This window comes from Ovis canadensis, chromosome 7 (genome assembly GCF_042477335.2).
Source record: "Ovis canadensis isolate MfBH-ARS-UI-01 breed Bighorn chromosome 7, ARS-UI_OviCan_v2, whole genome shotgun sequence".
NCBI classification, from domain to species: domain Eukaryota; kingdom Metazoa; phylum Chordata; class Mammalia; order Artiodactyla; family Bovidae; genus Ovis; species Ovis canadensis.
In genome coordinates, this window is record NC_091251.1 from 13,367,992 (window position 1) to 13,382,760 (window position 14,769).

Sequence of the window (14,769 nt, forward strand, 5' to 3'; positions counted from 1 at the left end):
GAAATCTTTGGGAAAGAAACACTGAGGAGGCTCTGCCCTCCCAGTGAAGTCAGGACCCAGCAAGGGAGGGGCTGGCTCCTGGCGTTGTCACCCTGAGCAGTATCTGTGTTCTTGGGGGTGATGTGGGTGTCATTCCTGTTCTTATAGCTGGTTGAGAGATCAGTCATCATACTGGCCCCTTAGTTAATCTAGCCATCAACATTTCCAAGCTATCAGATCTCTTTGCCTTGAGAGTTGCAGTATTTGTTTTCACCTCAACTTTTTATTTTGAAAAACTTTAAACTTACATAAAAGACACAGTGAACCCCCTAAACCCTTTGCCTAGACTCACCAATGGGTAACATTTTACATTTGGTATTTTTCCCTCTTGCACTTGGAGAACGTTTTTTTCTAAGCAGTTTGACGGTGAGAGGCAGACACCATGCTGCTTCGCCCTAAATATATGAGGGACTAAAAACAGGGACTTTCTCAGTCCTAACCACAGCACCTTTAGCCCACCTGAGAATCTGACCACGGGTGGAACACTACCTACCTGTGGTCCACATATAAACTCCCCACATGCGCCAGTCCTGCCTTCTGTCACCGTTGCTCAGCGTCCAGGATCAGTCAGGGCTCACACATCTGTTTAGTTACCGCATCTTTCTTCTCTCCTTTATCTAGAACAGGAACCCACATTTTTGTCTCTCACGACACAGACATGTTGAGCAGGCCGGGTTAGTGGTGTCATAGAAAACCCCGCGGTCTTCATGATCTGGTTGTTTTCTTATTTGAGATTAACATTTTTTTGCAAGGATATGCATAGGTGATATGCATGTGTCCTCGCTACTGAGTTGCCCCTGGAGGTACAGAATGTCCGTTTGTCTGCTGCTTGTGAAGTGAGGATGCTTTTAGACTATAGCATCATTCTCATGGGTCCTCTTCAGTAGACGCAGACACTGTGTACGTGAAGCAGGATGTAACTTCTGTGAAGACTCGCTTATTCCTTTCCTCTCAGCCCCTTCTGTCTTCTGCTTGGCACTTAGACCCAGAAGTTGACTCTTCTGTCATTTTCTATGTTGTTTTGTCCTGGCTTTGTCGGTCCCTTGCTGGGGTTAGGGAGGGCCATGCTGCATGCAGAGTGGATGGTAGGGCTAAAAAGGAGGCCTAAACCCTCCGGGTTCAGCCAGTTTCAGCGGTGGGGCCCGGCACGACCCAAGCTGCTCCCTCCCTAGGATGCCAGCTCTCACCTCTTAGCAGAACGTCTGTCTTGATGCTGGGAGAACCTGTAGCTCTTTCTTGCACTTCAGTGGCTTTACAAGGCGTGACATGTGCCTGGTCAGAACAGCGGTGGGGGGCTGTGGGTCAGCCCTTGGCAGGCCACATGCGTTCTAGTTACAGCCTGACATGCCACGCTCACACAGGAGGGCTTTTGAGCGTTTCCCAGCAGGCCTACAGCTGCTTCTGTTTCTCAGACCAGCTGAGATTCACTGTGGCTAATATCCCTGCCTTCCACGGAAGCATCCTCCTTGGGGATCCCTCTTATTACCTGAAGGCCTTCCTCCGCTTTAGCAGTCTGTGGTCTCTCACGTGATAGGTCTTTGATTTGAAGATATTTGGTCAAAAAGCAGCCTCACAAAAACTTGATGCTTTTAAAAGTTGGCTTAGAACAAGTCTTTCGTTTCTTTCACACTTTTAACTCATGCGGACTTTATTAAGCACTCCTCCATGCCTGGTGGTGTGAGCATCTCCAAACACGAGGATGGATGAACAGAGTCCCCATTCGCCAAATCCAGGCTTTGTAGGGTCCAAGTTTCAGATACCAGGTAATTACAGGGAATATGATGCCTCAAAGAAAGAAATAGGAGACTATAGGCAATCAGGGAAGGCTTCCTGGACGAGGAGACTTTAAGGCAAAGCTTTAAAATGAGCCATTATGGGCTTCCCTCATGGGTCAGTGGTGAAGAATCTGCCTGCCACTGCAGGAGACACGAGCTCACTCCCTCTTCTGAGAAAATCCCACACGCTATGGAGCAACTCAGCTCAGGGGCCATAACTGTTGAGCCTGTGCTCTAGAGCCTGGGAGCCTCAACTACTGAAGCCTGCTTGCTCTAGAGCCCAGGATCCGCGACCAAGAGAAACCCCTCCAGTGAGAAGCCCGGGCACTGAAACTAGAGAGCAGCCCCCGCTCACCACAGCCAGAGAAAGCCGACGCCGCAGCGGAGATCCGGCACAGCCAGAAATAAGTAAGTAAGTTCTCAAAGTCCAGTGTCTTTGAAAAGAAAACAAAACCACCATGAAGAAGAGAATGAGAGGCTTCCAGAATCAGCGGATACGTCACTCTGAAAAGAGTGCCGAGCCCTCGGAATAGTTACATTTGAAGCTGGGACAATATTTTGGAGCAGGTATCTTCTGGTAAATACTCGCTGCTTGAAATCAGAGGAACGGGAATATTTCTACTTTCGAGTCTCTTCAGCTGTATTTTTATTTGGGTTAGGGTTTTTGCCGGGGGTTCAGAAACAGTAGGGCCAGCTTTTAACACTGGATTCAAAATGAACCAGTTCTCCTATAGGTTATCATGTACAACACTGGGGAGAGGCCTGGTTGATCCTGAGGGAGAAAGAGGAAAACTAGCTTTGCCCACCAGTGTTTGTTTAACCAAGCAACACTGCCGATGAGGCTTCATCCCGGTAGCCGAGAGTGTCCTCTGACCTCCTTCCCAGGTTTCCCAGGTACTTCAGACTCCCTCAAACAGCAACATAAAAACCCAAGCTCTGGGATCTCATTAGAAAAATAACTTGAGCTGTCTCTTCCAATTAGAAGTCTTACTGGGGTCCGGGGAAGGGTGCTGTTGTTTAGAAAAGACAGCAGCAGCAGCAGCAGCTGCGGCGAGGGAAGTGGGCAGAGCAATGGAGAGTGCAGCCTGCCGAGTCCAAAGGGGCCACTGCTGGCCACTCCACGCATTGCTGTCATGGGAGGAGCTGGGCCCATGATTGCCCCACCTTCTAATTTTACAGAAATAGCTGTAAATTCTAATAATGTTTAAATGTTGGCAATTAACTCAAGAATCATTTTGGTTTTGTTTTTTTAAAAAAAAGGTTGGGCCAGATATCAAACCCTAACATCCAATCAAAACACCTTCTTGGCTCCTGGAGGTTAGTTTGCTCCTCTGGTTCTCTGGTTGAAGGGAGATGTCATTCCATTTATCCTTCTGTGTCCTGGTTTCATCTTTACAGCTAATTAGGCAACTGGAAGGCAGAGTGCCAAGACTGTGTGAGCTTAGTCCATGCCAGAATTCCCTTTACATTGTACTTGAATGGTCTACAGCTTAAAGTTAATTGAAAATTAGCATCAGAAGAAGCCATATGAAATCTGCATGTGTGAGCTGTGGCTGAAGAAACTGGCAGTCACATCGCTTCGCACCACCTGTGCCGTCCCGTGCACCTGAATTCTTTGAGCATCTATTGCTGAGAACACGCCGTCTCCCTTGTTATGCTTCCTTCTCTCTGACAGGAGATCTCTGATTTCTGCCGTGGTCACTGGGAAGCTCAGGACTAAGTGGAAGAGTCAGCCGCAGCAGCTTTGCTAGCCCCGTCTGCTTCCTCAGTCTATCTCTGATCCCAGTCTTGTGTTTTCCGAAATGACCTCTGGGGGAGGAACATGTGTTTGATACAAAGGGCACCCTCTCTGCCCTGCGGATATGGAACCGAGCCGTTGCCTTTCCTCCAGGAGGCACAGCACAGCCTGAGGTGCCGCAGTGGGTCTGCCTCTGGTGACCCGTCACACCAGTGACCCTGAGAACATTCAGAGTTGTGCAGCCATCGCCACTACCCATTCCCAGAACTTTCTTATCCTCCCAGACAGAAACTCTGTTCATTAAGCAGTATTGCCCCATTCGCCCAACCCCAGTAACCTCTCTGCTGCTTTCTGTCTCTATGAATTTGCCTGTTCCGGGTACCTCATATAAATGGAATCATACACTTGTCCCTCTGTGACTGACTTATTTCACATAGCCCAATATTTTCAAGGGTCATCCGTGTTGTAGCAGTATCAAAATTCTGTTCCCTTTAAGGATGAGTCATATTAGATTGTGTGTTTATGTAATATTTTGTTTATCTGTTCATCTATCAACAGACAACTTGGGTTATTCCATCCTTTGGCTCCTGTGAATCATGCTGCTATGAACACTGGCTTAACCATTTTAAAGTGTACTGGTCCATGCTGTTAGCTGTATTCACACTGTCATGCAGCAGAGCTCCAGGACTTTTGTTTTTACCTCAGAGAACTGATCAAACAGTGCCTGCTCCCACCCCTCACCCTCCAGCCGCTGGTAACCACCATCTTGCTTTCTGTCTCTATGAACGTGACCGCCTTAGACACCCCATATAAGTGGAATCGTAAAGAATTTGTCTTTTTGTATTGCTTGTGTCCCTTAGCTTAATGTCTTTAAGGGTCACCCACGTTGTAGCAGGTGTCGAAGTTTCCCTCCTTTTTAAAGCTGAGTAATACTTCATGGTAGGCATATACCACACTTGGGTTATTTCCGTCTTTTGGCTATTATGAACAATGCTGTTATGGACGTGATCTACAAGGATCTGTTTGAGGTCTTGCTTTCAGTTATTTTGGACTTGTACCCAGCAGTGGAATTGTCGGATCACGTGGGAGTCCTATTTTTACTTTTTGAAGAACTGCCATGCTGTTTTCCAGAGCAGTTGCACCATTTTACTGTTCCCACCAGCAGTGCACAAGGACCCCAGTTTCTCCACTTCCTCACCAACACCTGTTATTTTGTGTTGTTGTTGATAGTAGCCATCCTCTTGGGCCTAAGGTGATATTTCACTGTGGCTTTGATTTATAAATGAGGCACCTTTTTGTCTGTTCTGGAATACTTGTTCCCTGTCTGAGCTTGTCTTGCACCTCTGGTCCCTTAACTGACACCTTTGGTCTTTTACAAAGACTCCGACTTCCTTGGCTTTCAGTGTGGAAGCTCCAGTCCCTGGTAGGGAGCTGACTGTGCAGGGCATTGGAGGCCAAGGGAAGGAACTGAAGATGTGTTCTCAGTCTGCATTGAGAATATGCCACAGACTGAGCGATAAGGCCACTCATGTGGGGTGAGAGGTGGCGAAGCGACAGCATTGACAGGGCACCCAGAGCATCTGTCCTGTTGGCCACGCTGTCATCCTGTGAGTCCCTGAACCGGGAACAGTGACAAAAGACAGCCAGGTGTCACCTGATCACTAGTGGGGCTTGTGTAAAAGCTGTGGGTAGAAGGCAGGAGTGTGGGGGGCTCGTCATCAGCCTGTGTGATACGCGCTGGGCTTCCTAAGACCAAGGAAACCATCTGTCGTTCTCTGAGTGTGAACAGAAGATGCCCCTGAGCTGCAGTCTGCATGTTAACTTAAATGCCTCCCTCGGTCTTCTTGATGCCCTGTCCTGTACTTGCATCGTGGTGTCCGTGCTTACTTTCCCCAGCATGGTGGTGGGCAGCTGGGAGAGAGAGCCATGGCTTTTGCCACGTACACCTGTGAGCTCCCAGAGTTGAGAGTCTGGTATTCATCTCTGTACCCTGCTTCCAGCCTGAGGCCAGGGCTCAAAAGCTGGTTCAAGAATGAGAAAGACTGATCAGAACCCTACACTCTCCTCCTGTTCCCAGTAGCCCAGCGTACTCAGGACCCAGTCTGGTGGCACCTTCTCCAGGCCTGCTGTGAAGGCCCCTCCGCAGACATGTCCAGGATGATCATTTCATCAGGTGGGGCTGTGCTAGGGAAATCCTTATGAATGGCTGAACAGAGGCATCTTCCTTCCTTGCCCCACTCAGGAGCACTTACTCACACAAATAATTCAAGAGTGTGTGTAAGCTCCAGCTCAGTGTACCAGGAAACCCAGCACCTCAAGGTACATGATCATTTGGAGAAACTTCTCCGGTTGTTAATGGAATTAACACACATTTCCGCAGCATAGGTGGGCACTCGGGAGCACCACTCCTGACTCTGGACCTCTTTGTCCTGAGTTAGCGGTGGCACCCACCCTCCGTCTCCAGAGTGCTTGTGCAGTGGGGATGGTCCTGTTGTCTGCAGCTCAGCGCGTGATCCTTATTGAGGACAGAGACCATAAGGTGCACGTAAAACATCTGCTGTTGGCAGTCTGTGTTTCTAGTCTTGTTGGCTCTTAAATATGTAATGATGTGGTGTTTAGATTTGATCACTTTAAAAATGGCTTGTGACGGCCTATCCTGTGTTGGAGATAAAGTGAGGCAGAAGATCAAAGTCCCGTCTTTCTTGACGCTTACACTTGAGTAGAGGACATGACCCACACCTACATCAGAGTGGATAGTGATACTTGCCGTGGAGAAGATAGGACCACAGGACAGGGACTGAAGGGGAAGAGGTGGCGCCCCGTGCCTCAGACAGAGAAGAGCTTGGAGAGGAGGTGGCATTTGAACTGAGAGCCAAATGTAAGAGGAGATTTGGGTGGAAATCATTCTCAGCAGAGGAAACAACAAAGGAAAAGGAAGCTTTAGGTCAGACGGGAGATTGGCATCTTCCAGGGATGGAGAGGAAGCAGGAGTATGAATATAGCATAGTGATGAGGCGGAAGATTGACAGAGGAGACAAGGACCAGCGAGACCAGTGGTTCCCACCACGAATGCATGTTAGTGTTATCTGATGAGCCTAAAAAGTGTTTCCAGTGCCGAAACTCCTCCCCTGGAGATTGTGATCCAACTGGCCTGGGGGGGGGGGGGGGCTGGACACTGGTGTTTTATAAAGGCTCCCCTGGGAGTTCCATGGTACAGCCTGGGTTGAAATGTCAACAGCATTGATCATGCAGTCTTATAGACTCTGGTGAGGAGTTTATACTTAAGTTGAATGAAGGGGAAGGCATATAATGGTTAGGGCCAGGGGAGTAACATGGTCTGGCTTATGTCCTTAAGAGACTCACTTTAGCTACAGTGTAGGGACTAGAGGTGGGAGGTTATTCAGGTGGTTCAATGGAGAAATGATGGTGGCTTGGACCAAGAATGGTGTCAGTGAAAATGGTCCGAAGAGGTCGGTTTGGGGGTGTTTTAGAGGCTGCAGTCATATTGAATGGTGTAATGAAACATAGAATCCAAAATAGTCTGAGGTATGCCAGCAAATTTGGAAAACTCAGCAGTGGCCACAGGACTGGTAAAGATCAGTTTTCATTCCAATCCCTAAGAAAGGCAATGCCAAAGAATGCTCAAAGTACCGCACAATTGCACTCATCTCACATGCTAGTAAAGTAATGCTCAAAATTCTCCAAGCCAGAGTTCAGCAATACATGAACCATGAACTTCCAAATGTTCAAGCTGGTTTTGAAAAAGGCAGAGGAACCAGAGATCAAATTGCCAACATCCACTGGATCATTGAAAAAGCAAGACAGTTCCAGAAAAACAGAATCTATTTCTGCTTTATTGACTATGCCAAAGCCTTTAACTGTGTAGATCACAATAAACTGTGAAAAATTCTGAAAGAGATGGGAATACCAGACCACCTGACCTGCCTCTTGAGAAACCTATATGCAGGTCAGGAAGCAACAGTTAGAACTGGACATGGAACAACAGACTGGTTCCAAATAGGAAGAGGAGTACGTCAAGGCTGTATATTGTCACCCTGCTTATTTAACTTATGTGCAGAGTACATCACGAGAAACACTGGGCTGGAAGAAGCACAAGCTGGAATCAAGATTGCCGGGAGAAAGATCAATAACCTCAGATATGCAGATGACACCACCCTTATGGCAGAAAGTGAAGAGGAACTAAAGAGCCTCTTGATGAAAGTGAAAGAGGAGAGTGAAAAAGTTGGCTTAAAGCTCAACATTCAGAAAACTAAGATCATGGCATCTGGTCCCATAACTTCATGAGAAATAAATGGGGAAACAGTGTCAGACTTTATTTTTATGGGCTCCAAAATCACTGCAGATGGTGACTGCAGCCATGAAATTATAAGTCGCTTACTCCTTGGAAGGAAAGTTATGACCAACCTAGATAGCATATTGAGAAGCAGAGACATCACTTTACCAACAAAGGTCCATCTAGTCAAGGCTATGGTTTTTCCTGTCGTCATGTATGGATGTGAGAGTTGGACTGTGAAGAAAGCTGAGCGCCAAAGAATTGATGCTTTTGAACTGTGGTGTTGGAGAAGACTCTTGAGAGTCCCTTGGACTGCAAGGAGATCCAACCAGTCCATTCTGAAGGAGATCAGACCTGGGTGTTCTTTGGAAGGAATGATGCTAAAGCTGAAACTCCAGTCCTTTGGCCACCTCATGCGAAGAGTTGACTCATTGGAAAGACTCTGATACTGGGAGGGATTGGGGGCAGGAGGAGAAGGGGATGACAGAGGTTGAGATGGCTTGATGGTATCACGGACTCGATGGATGTGAGTTTGAGTGAACTCTGGGAGTTGGTGATGGACAGGGAGGCCTGGCGTGCTGCAATTCATGGAGTCACAAAGAGTCGGACATGACTGAGCGACTGAACTGAGCTGAACTAATTGTTTGTATTACATTTGACTTTAAGGGGATTTTTTCCCCCAGCAAAATTATCTTTTAAAATACGTCTAGTTCACATTAAAATTTTAATTAATTTTCTTTTCCTAAACAGGCCTTGGGTGTCTCACAATTAAAAATAACCCAGATTTTAAAGTCAGAATCAAATGATTAGAATTGCTTACAAGGCATCCACATGGAGAACAATATGGAGTTTGTTAAAACAGTTTGTTTTTCCTCTGATGGAAGAAGGTGGTATAAATTGCAATGGTAAAGCCTGTTGATTGGTTATACCAGTCAGAAGAAAAAATCCTGATTAGAAGCTGACTGAGGGCACAAACTGTTTCTTATACAGTTTCTGTTTTTAAATGACAACAACAAAATACCTAGTGTCTCTGCTCACTCTGGGGTTTGTTTTGTTCATTTGGTAGTTATCAGATCTTTTTAGCTAAAACTCTTTGTGAAATCAGTCCTTATGTGAATGACTGAGCAGGAAGGTTGACCAGAAGTCCCACAGCCCCTCCTGGGACATTTCTTCATTCTTCATTCATTTCTTAGAGAAATTTGAGACGTAGCTGCTTTTCAGTGAAAAGTGAGAGAATGCAGCGTGGCATGGCTATCTAGAAAATGGCCATGGTCTGAAACTCCTTAAAGCCTTTGCATTGGCCTCAGGCCTCAAAAGGTGAGGAGCCTGGGCAGTTAGGCTGCATAGTGTTAAACTTTGGCATCCAGCTCCACTGCTGTCCATTGTGCCTAAGCAGGTTCTTCTCCGTAATCAAAACAGAGAGCGCTCACGACCACCTTCCTGCTTAAGTCATGTCCACATCCGCTTGCAGATAACTGCAGTGACCTGAACTCGGAGCTGCAGAGGGTGCTGACGGGGCTGGAGAACGTGGTCTGCTGCAGGAAAAAGAGCGGCTGCAGCCTCTCGGTGGCGGAGGTGGACAGACACATCGAGCAGCTGACCACGGCCAGCGAGCGCTGCGACTTGGCCATCAAGGTAGGACCCCCCCACCCCACTCCCTCTGTGTGACTCTCAGATCATATGAGGGAAATGATCAGATTCCTTTAATCTAAAGTGCTGTTTTTCTCGAATATCTATTAGGGGGTGGGTATTTCTAAAAAGGCCATTCAAAAGTTGGGCCACCAGGGAGAAGCTGGAGCCCTGTACATTTTTGCTGGGTTGAATCACATCCGAGAAAGTCATTTGATCAATAGTCAAGATCACTGTCTTTGCAAAAATGACTACTTCCTTGGAAGCTATGAGACTAATAGTATTGAACCATGTCATTTTAGTGTGGTTCATCATACAGCGTTCTGAGGTTGTAAGATTAACTTGGAAATTTTATTAAAGCTTTCAGGCCTCTAGGATATTATTTCTAGAGTTATCAGTTCATGGTGCTAACAAAAGGCCTGAATGAGTCATCTACCGTGAGCATACTAGATTGGGCCTCAGTCCCGCCTTTGCTGTGCATTCACCTTGGGCTTCCCTGGTGGCTCAGATGGTGAAAAATCTGCCTGCAATGATACAAGGAGGGAGACCCGGGTTTGATCCCTGGGTAGGGAAGATCCTCTGGAGAAGGTAATGGCAACCCACTCCAGTATTCATGCTGGAGAATTCCACGGAAAGAGGAGCCTGACAGACTACAGTCCATGGGGTCACAAAGAGTCGGACACGACTGAGTGACTTTGACTTGCTGACTCATCTTACTGCTTAGGGAGCACCAAGTGAGAAGAATTTGCTGTATGCACAAACTCACCTTGAACCATGGGAACATCAAGGCCTCTTGGTACAGGGCCTCTGGTATCTTTATATTACTTCCCCAGAGCTTAGTGACCTAGGCACTAAGCTGAAAAGTTCACACTGAAAAGTCTGAAAGGAGCCTGTGTCAAGGGGAAATGTGATGTTCTCTGAAAAATGAGGACTAAGGGCCCAACTTCCTATTGACAGGAATCCTGGAGTTCACAGAAGAGCTGTGGTATCTCGAGGTAAACCGTGATTCATGTTAGTAATACATCTGTTTTCCCATCTTTATTCATCACAATTATAAATATATAGCTGATGTCGTTTAGGGGAAGCAGCCACTAGTGTTTTTCTCTCTGGAATCTCCAGGCCCTATATATGATTGTAATGTCAGCATGGGTACTAGCCCAAGCCTTAGCATCAAGGGGAAGAGGAAGCCGCAGGTTTCTGCCAACCAGCAAGAGACAGAGCAGGCCCTGGAGCAGGACTGAATAGGGCAGAAGTCTCTGATTTGAGAGGAAGGACAAAGCACTGCATGTGGAAAGTGGCAGCAAGATTTGGGTAACTGTCCTCATCAGGGCACCAATGTGAGCATCCAAGAGCAAGCACCCTGTGCCAGCTAAGTCGCTTCAATCACGTCCAACTCTTTGCAACCCCATGGACTGTAGCCCGCCAGTCTCCTCTGTCCATAGGATTCTCCAGTTAAGAATACTGGAAGGGGTAGCTGTTCAGTTTTCCAAGGAACATCCCAACCCAGAGATTGAACCCCAGTCTCTTACATCTCTTGCATTGGCAGGTGGGTTCTTTACCGCTAGAGCCACCTGGAATGCCCTGCACCCTTAGGCCACTCATTTCTGAGACCTATTTCCTATCATATCTCTTCATTGCCTTCTACCCCAACAGGGTAATTCCACCTCTTCTTTCCAAATCATTTGAGGTGTGCTTCCTTTTCCAAAGGACAGTAATCACGAATGAATATTTTCTGAAAGTGAGCAGCAGGAGTTCTTCCTTTTCTTCAAATTTGTACATGTTTCTTCTTCATTAAATACTGATGTTTTCAATGAGTTTAAAAAAAAAAAAACTCTCCAAGTGCTATCAAGATCCTATTCTTTTAAAGCTCAGAGCTGTCGTGTTAATTAAATCCCTGCTGTCTTAGAAACCTCCACAATGAGCTCCCTCTTTTCTGTGTCACTGAGGTTTATTTTCATCTTTCGTATCTTGGGACTGAACCTCATTCACACCTTCTGGTTCTCATACGACCCTAAAACCTGGAAGTGGTGATGTGACCCATCGTATCGCTAAGCTGGAACATGGGAAACCTGTGATTTAGGAAATTTCAAGTTAGATCTTGTATGCAGTCTGCAACTTCGCCTTTGCTTTATCAGGATCACTAACTGGCTTGCCATCTGGTCATGTGTATTCACCGACTCTGGAACGTGGGTGAAGGAGATAAATGTCTGTGTGGCTGTTCCCACTACAGACAGACTTAAATACCAGAAAGAAACTGTGTTTTTCTCATGAGGGGAGACTGCCGGGGAACACAGACCATAACCCAGGCCGTGACAGAGCCTCTTCTGAAAATGGGGAGAGGGTGACTGGGGGGATAGCCCATCTTGAGTACTTTCTGCAGGGAAGTGACCGTGGAAGCCACCCCTCTGTGGACACTTGCCCACGACCAGCCTGTGTTCTCCCCTTCCCCTTTTCCCCAGGGAACTCACTTGCCTTGTCTCCTTGGCTCTGTTTTCCAGACAGTGGAGGAGATCGAGGGGGTCCTCGGCCGGGACCTGTACCCCAGCCTGGCAGAGGAGCGGTCCCGGTGGGAGAAGGAACTGGCGGGGCTGAGGGAGGAGAACGAGAGCCTGACGGCCATGCTGTGCAGCAAGGAGGAGGAGCTGCACAGGACCAAGGCCACCATGAACGCCGTGCGGGAGGAGCGCGACCGGCTGCGGAGGAGGGTGAGCGCCGGCCCCTGGCGGGGAGGCCGGCCCGCAGGCCGGCTGCTTGAGCCCCGGGCGCCCTGAGGGTTCGGTGGCATTTCTCCTCTTGTGAATCACCATACCTTTCCGGGTATGAAGTCATTCTTGAGAGTCGTCTGAAAGTGCTGAGGTGGGCAGGTAGGATTTTTTTTTTTAAACACTCTTCTCTGCAACCAGCAAATCTTCGTGGATGCTAAAATTTATCCTGGCACAGTGATTCTCAGCCATTCTCTGGGTACTCACATCTTCCCCAAGCTCAGATAAAAGGTTCTAACTTTAAGGTAGGCAAATAATTTATAATTTGCAAAAACATAAAGAATTTCCACTTTGCAGTTTCTTATGGTCATGTTTCTTTAGATTTATGGTACCTGCTCTCGTATATCCATACTGAGCCTAATATGAAATGTCCTCTAGACTCATTAAAGTTAATGTGAAAAAGTCACTCAGTCATGTCTGACTCTTTGCGACCCCATGGACTATAGTCCATGGAATTCTCCAGGGCAGAATACTGGAGTGGGTAGCCTTTCCCTTCTCCAGGGGATCTTCCTAACCCAGGAGTCAAACTGGGGTCTTCTGCATTGCAGGCAGATTCTTTACCAACTGAGCTATCAGGGGAGCCCATTAAAGTTAATAATCCTATATATATCTGTGTGTGTGTGTTCTGAGTGTGCGTGTGTAATTCCTGGTAGTCACCTCTGCCTGCTAAATGGCCCTATGACCCAAACAGGTTTGAGAACCACTTTCTTTGGTGGTTGGTTGGAACTATAACCATTACTAAAGGAGTTGATGTTTCAGGATAAAAATGTTTGGCAGAGTTGTTAAGCACTCACTTTTCCAAAGATAGAGTTTTTTCTTAGGAACCCACAAGTATTTCTTTGTTTGGCTGTTAATTTGGTCTGTCATTGGACTGGAGGTGAAGCAATGAATTCTTCGGTCAGAAACAGTTCCCTTTGAACTTCGCTTTGAATTACTAGGCCTGCTTTATTTACTCTTTCTCCATTGTGGCAGAATTAGAAGCTTGCTTTCTGTTGTGCTCTGACTGGTGATTTTGCGCACAGAGGAGGAGAAAAATATATCTTGGTCTTACCATCGCTCTTTAACTTGCTTCACAAAGATCAGTGTGTGTGTATACCATTCTGTTCTTAATCCCCACACAGTTTTCATACTTGCCATTGGGTATGAATATAAAAGAAAGCCCTATTTTTGAATGTTATCAACTCTTTTCCTCATTTATGGCTATTGCCAGCATTTCCTAACGCTCATATCTGAATGTTATTTTGTCTAAACTCACATGCATAAGCTTATTTTCAGAACCCAGCTGTATCAGATGCCAGTCCTGGCAACGGCAGGTGTAAATCATTGCAGTCAGCAAAGACTTTATCTGGGCAAGCTGAGGACACTTCCTTAGTGCTAAGGCCCACAGCACATGTAATTTCCTGGGTTACACTCCCTGATCATTATGACTAATGCCCTAATTAGGTGTGCTTGCTTTTAGCACGCACATTCTGTTGGTGCTTACTTTGTGAAGGAAATGTTGGTCTTAGGCCTAATTACATACTGTGGTTTAGAATAAGTTTCCTCCCCGAACTTGAGATACTGAAGCACAAGACAGCACTTGATTGTGACTAGCAAAGGAGAAAAAACCAGTTTCCCTTCATTGAATATTCTCTCCAGCTCTGGAGGTCAGTCTCAAGGACAGCAGAGTCTAATGCTGTCACACTCTGTGCCAGGGCTCAGTGACTGCTTGGGGCCACAGCGTGACCCCCCCCTCCCCAAAGCCACTGTGAGTCTCTGGGAAGTTACCTACACTCTCTGTGCCTCAGTTTATTCTGCTATGAAATGGGGATAATAATATTACCCAGTGCGGGAACACTATGTAATCCTCATGAATTATCTAAGCGCTTGACTAATGCACGGCACATAGCAGCTGCTCAGAAACTATCAGGGATTGTTTGGGGTGAAGTCCAGAGTTACCTGTTTAGCAGTCTGGAAAGATTAACACCATACCGCATTTCTTCCCGAAGAATCCGTATAGATCTGAATTTGTAGAGGAACATTGAATAACTGCATGAACACACAGATACACATACATTGTACTCAAAACTTTTATTCTGATCACATTTATTATCTTGTGAATTCTGTAGTTAATTCAATTTCATATCAACGTATATGTTTATATTTTAATTACCTCCAAATAAAAATATATTCGGGAACTTGTATGTCTTCTTCAACTGGAAATTCCCAGTTTGTATATGTACCCATGAATTAGATTTATTTCTCTTTATTCCGAGACAGTTGTGGGTGTCAGAATCTCCTCAAGGCCACTGAATGCCGGTTTGCTAGATTTTACATGCTGGATGACTTCTGCCTACCATGACCCAGTGTATTTCATTTCCCTGAGGAGAAATCTGTCTTTTGTGGCTGGTTGTCTTCTCCTCATGATGTACAGCTCCGAGGAATGACTGAGGTTTGGTCAGTTCCATCCTTGTGGTTCCACGTGATAACATGGCTGGTTTGCCTTTGTTGTCTTTCTGGCCACTCAGAATCCACAGTTCATCAAAGTTGCCT

The 14,769-nt window shown here is 46.5% G+C and overlaps 1 protein-coding gene across 4 annotated transcripts in view; it reads left to right on the forward strand.

The window, feature by feature from the left end:
- The window catches only part of MCC (MCC regulator of WNT signaling pathway), a 310,847-nt gene that overhangs the window by 223,571 nt on the left and 72,507 nt on the right, over positions 1–14,769 (forward strand). For all 4 annotated transcript variants that reach the window (XM_069595251.1, XM_069595252.1, XM_069595254.1 and 1 more), the window contains 2 exons: positions 9,318–9,481; positions 11,974–12,180. In XM_069595251.1, coding sequence (XP_069451352.1) covers positions 9,318–9,481; positions 11,974–12,180 — 371 coding nt within the window. The remainder of the gene's footprint in view (positions 1–9,317; positions 9,482–11,973; positions 12,181–14,769) is intronic.